Source organism: Plasmodium reichenowi, chromosome 2, assembly GCF_001601855.1.
Source record: "Plasmodium reichenowi strain SY57 chromosome 2, whole genome shotgun sequence".
NCBI classification, from domain to species: domain Eukaryota; phylum Apicomplexa; class Aconoidasida; order Haemosporida; family Plasmodiidae; genus Plasmodium; species Plasmodium reichenowi.
Genome location: NC_033647.1, coordinates 404,901 through 410,727, shown reverse-complemented (window position 1 = coordinate 410,727; position 5,827 = coordinate 404,901). Strand labels below are relative to the sequence as shown.

Below are 5,827 nucleotides of genomic sequence, written 5' to 3'. Positions count from 1 at the left end.
CCAATGTTACAAAGAAAAAAAAAAAAAAAAATACAAAAAGTGTAAATGTGTAAATGTGTAAATGTGTAAATGTGTAAATGTGTAAATGAAATGGTTATATGTTCGTGTGTAATTAAATAAATAAATAAATATATATATATATATATATATATATATGTAGATCTTTTTTTTATTTTTTATTTTTATTTTTATTTTTTTTGAATATTTAAAAGTGACAATATTTTATTTTATTTTATTTTATTTAAAATGGTTATATATTTTCCAATGTTGCAAGGAAAAAAAAAAAAAAAAAAAAAAAAAACATTGAATAGATATATGAGTATGTGTTTGCATATATATATATATATATTTTTTTAAGTTTAGATATAGTTTCCCTCGGTCAATGTTATGCGACAAATAATTTCATCGAGATATATTTTAAACTTCTTTAAGAATTCGTGTATTTTTTGGAATTCCAAAATTTGATTTAAGAATGGTATTTTAATAAGAACATCATTAAATGTTATGTATATATTATCAAAGAATTTTTTTAGAATATCTACTGACGATTTTTTTACTTTTTCATTATCATATATAGAAGGATCAAGAATTATACAACTAATATCGTAATTTCTTGATGCTGCATCTGATGTATATTCAAAATAAAATTCTGCTCTTGATAATAATTCTTTTAATAATGTAATTAAAGAATAATTATTTATATATTGTAAATTTCCATAAGTATCTTTTAAAAAGTAGCCAAGATTATTTTTTTCATGATAACTTTTTTCTTCATTATAAAAGAAAAAAGAGGAATTATTTTTATCTCCATTAATCCACATAGTAAATAAATAATATAAAATAATGGTAATTTCATGTTCTTCTAATAATGATGCTTTTTGATGTTTTGTATTATTATATATTTTTAAATATACATATATTAATGATTCATATTCTATTTTATGATTTAATAATAAATTAGAAATCCATACAATATAAAAACAATAATTTTTATAACTTAAAACAACCAATTCTGGATTATGACCATTACAAAATATAGCTGAATTGTTCATATTATTATTATTCGTTTGATCATTAAAACAATAATTTACATTATATAAATAATATAATGTTTTCCTATCATCCTTATCAATAGCTATATTATCCTTCTTTATTTTATTATGAATATTATAGGATTCGTCATTTTCATTATTTTTACTTATATGTTTCTTTATATTTACATTTTCATTTTTTTTTTGTTTTTCCTTCGATACGTTTGGGATGCCCTTTTCCTTCATTTGCTTAACATCATTAGGACGACTACCATTGTCATTATGATCACGGCATGAACCCTCAGATGTATTATATGTATTATATGCATTATATGTATTATATGCATCATATGTATTATATACATCATATGTATTATATACACCACATGTATCATATGATATATCTTTTGGATAATTTGATGAAGAATCATCATACGACATATGATCATCATTTTTCTTTTTTGTATCATCATTTATAGAGTTGGATGTTTTGTTTTTGTGTATATCTTCTTCATTTTCCAAATTATCGGTGTAGTCATGATATGTATATACACTTCTCAATTTATGGTTTACTACCTTACTTACTAGAGAAAATGGTGATAACTTAGAAAAGATGATTTTATCATCATCATTCATTTTGTATTCATATGATTCGTTTATTAATATAACATTCATATGTGGGTCTAGATATATAAGAGGAATACAATTTAAAAGATATAATAATTTAATACGTTCATAATATTTATTATTTTTTAATATGCTTACTTTTGTTTTAAGTATTTCTCTTACTTTTGTTATTTCAAATAAGTTATTTATAAATTTATGTAATTTTATAATAACTAAAAGATATAAGGAATTTTTAAAATCCACTTGATATAATTTTAAAACATCTCCTATATAATTAATAATAAAATTAATGTTTTCAAAAGTAATTGTTAATGAGAAAGCATAATCTAATAATCGTTCAAAACAATAAGAATATTTTGAAAAATAAAATGTACTTCCTTTAATCATATCATTTCTTAACATATTATTTACTGTTGAAAAGCAATTCGTGTTCAAATTTTCAATTTTTTCTTTTTTCTTATCACACAATATTATTAATTTTAATAAATTAAATGATGGTAAGAAGTTCTTAAATAATATTTTACTGTTTCCATATATATGATTTTTTAATCCTTCTTTTGTATGTATTTCTTGTTGTATTAATAATAAATATTCTTTAAACGTATCTATAATATTAATAATACGATGGATATTTATTTTACGTTCCATATTATTAATTTTGTTATTATAATCATTTATAATATCATCTATATGCTCATATTTACTTTTCGATAAATATTCATACATATTATTATATGATTTTTTAATTACATCTATTTGTTCCTTATTAATATTTCGAAAATGTTCTAAAACCTTTATAATAGCTTCTTCAGAACCATTTATTAATATATCGAAATAATTTTTTAAAACATCCCAATTACAAAATTTATAAACATAAAAAACAAATAAATTAATAATCTCATGAAATAATAATCTTTGATAATTTAAACATGTTCGACATTTTTTTATATCTTTTAAATGTAAATAATATGAATTTTGTTTCGACCAATAGTTTTCTTTTAATTTAAATAAACATTTATTTTTTTCAAAGATACCTTTTAATAATTTACTAAATGATTCATCATATAATATTGTTTTATCTACTGTATAATAATTTTTTAAAGCTTCTTTATTTAACATACTATTAATATTAAAAATTTCTTCAATATTTTTTATTTTCTTCTTATTCCTTTTTATATTACTTGTATATATATTATCGCTACCTCCTTCTTTTATTTCATATTTTATATTATTATGTGCTCTTCGATAAGAACATGACGAAACATGCGAACGTCGTATTATATTATCATTATTATCATCTAAACTATTCATATAATGTCCAAGTTGCTCTTTATTATATAAAACATCTACATCATTAAAAAATAAATAATTTCTATTATTCTTATATTTTTCATCTATAGTATCATCATGTGTTCTGTTCTTATCAACATCATTTCTTATTCTAATTCCTCCTAATCCTATTTCTTCTCTCTTCTTTTTTTTTTTTAAACCTTTATCATCACCATCATCATTATAATACGATGAGATATTATCAACATGACTACTATCTCTGTTCATTTTATTATTCTTTTTAATAGAAGAAAATGGTTTATTTTTAAAATTACACATTTTACGAATGACGAATATTTTGGTCTTCATACAATTATCAATAAATTCCATTCTCTTTTTTAAACTAGGATAAGAAATCATTTTAAATAAATATTTATATATTGTATAAAAAATATCTTTAGTCTCTTTATTATATAATGGATTCGTCATAAGATAATTTTCTCCTATATAATTATTTTCATATATATAATTATTCCTTGGTAATTCATTAATTATATGGGAACCTTTTATCATCATCATTTTATTATTATAATTAGGTAAACCTTGATAATATTCATTTACTTGTTTACTAATAAGTACATGAGCATAGCTTGGGACTCCTGATAAATATTTTGTATTATTAACAGATGTCATATTATCAACACTATATATATCATTATTTATATTACTATATGAACTATTATAAATAATATTATTCATATTTTTATTTTCTCTTCCTATTCCTTCCATATTTTTTCCATCTACAAATAACATGTTTTTTTTTTTATTATTCTGTTTCTTTTTCATCTCATTTATATAACTCTTTCTATTATTCATACTAGTATTATATTTATCATAACTATTTCCATAATCACTTACAATAGCATCATCCAATGTATTTGTACCACATCTTTCATTCAATCGTTTATTTTTTTTTTTTTTTTTTAAACGTTCATTTTCTATATCTGTATATCCCTGTTCATCCATATATATACGATTATTCATTTCATAATAACTATTATTCTTTTTGGTTTCCTTTATTTTGTCATTATATATATATGATAAGGTTTGTTTTTTTTGTTGTTCTACATTGGTTTCCCATGGATAAAATGCCTTTCTAGAAAAATATATAATCATATCTTGATACTTGAAGTTATTAAAATAATATATATAAGCATCTTTAATATTAAGTTCATTTAATTTTACAAAGAAATATAAATATTGAGAAATGTGTAATTCAAATATAGGACAAGGAAACTCATTTTTACATTTATATAATATTAAATTAAAAATAAAAAAATGAAAATTTATATCTCTAGAATATTCTAATAATGTTATAAGAAATTTACGAATTTTATTTTTTTTCCTTTCATTATTCTTATATAAATATTTCAAATAATTTACATGAACTATCCTTTCTATAGGTAAAAAACATTTCTCATATAAAATAAAATAATCATAAGTATATTCAATATCCATATTATTAATTATAATATTACTCGAATAAAATTCTTCTAAATTAAAAAAATTATCGCATAGCATTTTCAAGTGCTTTTCTAGTACTTTAACATTTTTTCTTTTGTCATTCATTAGATCATTTGAAAAAATATTATAAGAATTATTATACACATTCACAGTATTATCATTATATATTTTATCATTATTATTAATAGTAATATTTATATCCATGTTATTTTTCTTCTTCACATCGTGTTTTCCTTGTTTGGTATCTGTAATAACTTCATCCTTAAGAATTAAATTCTTATGTTTATCTCCTCCTAATGTCTTATAAAAGGAATCAATAAATAAACATATTAATGTACTAGTACAACGATAATAATCAGCTTTATATAATAAAATAATCAATTTGTAAATATTTATACTTATCATAGCATTTTTTAAATTTTCATTTATAAAATGTTCAGCTCGCTTTTCGGATGAAGCCATAAAATCACCATACTTATGATGATGTGTTAATAAATTATTATCGGTCTTGCTTTTATTATTATTATTATTATTATTATAATCATAATATTCTTTTACTTTCATTTTTTTCTTTAAAAAAACTTCTTCTTCAATTCTTTTTGTTAAAAACAAAGCTAAAAATTCATTCTTATGTATTATGTATCCTTGAAAAAATTCTATAGGTATATATTTCCCGGATCTTATTATATTAAACAAACATTGTTTTAATATATTTCGATAGGTTGAACTTAAATATGTTCTCATAAAATTACATTTAATTAATAAATCAAATAATGTACTAGATAAATATATATAATTTTTCTTATTTCCTATATTTTTTTTTTTTATTATACTTTTATTTTTATAATAATCACATATTATTATACAATATATTAACATATATTCAATACTAAAGTTTATAAAATTTAATATAGAATAAAACTCATTTATCTCATTTATCATAATTAACGTATAATCATAATATAAATTTATTATGGATACATCTTTTATATTCTTTATCTTAGTTGTATATTCATTCTTCTTTTTTATTAAACTTCGTAAAACTATACTAACACATAAACTTAAACATTTTAATTTCTCGACTAAATTCAAACAAAAATCTAAAGGCAGGTTTCCTGTTAATATCAACATATTACTATCATCTTCTAATATATTCCTTTTCCTCTTTCTTCTTGAATACATATAATCGCTCATCCGAATAATGCAAAAATCTTTCATATTGTAAAAGCTTTCTTCTTCGTCTTCTTCGATCTTTTCTTTTGAAATAATTGAAATCCCAACTCCTGCGGCGAAAAAACAAACAAGAATATTATATATATATAAATAAATATATATATATATATATATATATATATATATATATATGATATGTCATA

The 5,827-nt window shown here is 19.8% G+C and overlaps 1 protein-coding gene across 1 annotated transcript in view; it reads right to left on the bottom strand.

The window, feature by feature from the left end:
- Window positions 1-359: 359 nt before the first annotated feature.
- PRSY57_0211400 (hypothetical protein) overlaps window positions 360-5,827 on the bottom strand; it is a gene marked incomplete at both ends in the record, with an annotated part of 12,394 nt that continues 6,926 nt past the window's right edge. The window contains one exon of the mRNA XM_012905548.2: window positions 360-5,734. Coding sequence (XP_012761002.2) covers window positions 360-5,734 — 5,375 coding nt within the window. The remainder of the gene's footprint in view (window positions 5,735-5,827) is intronic.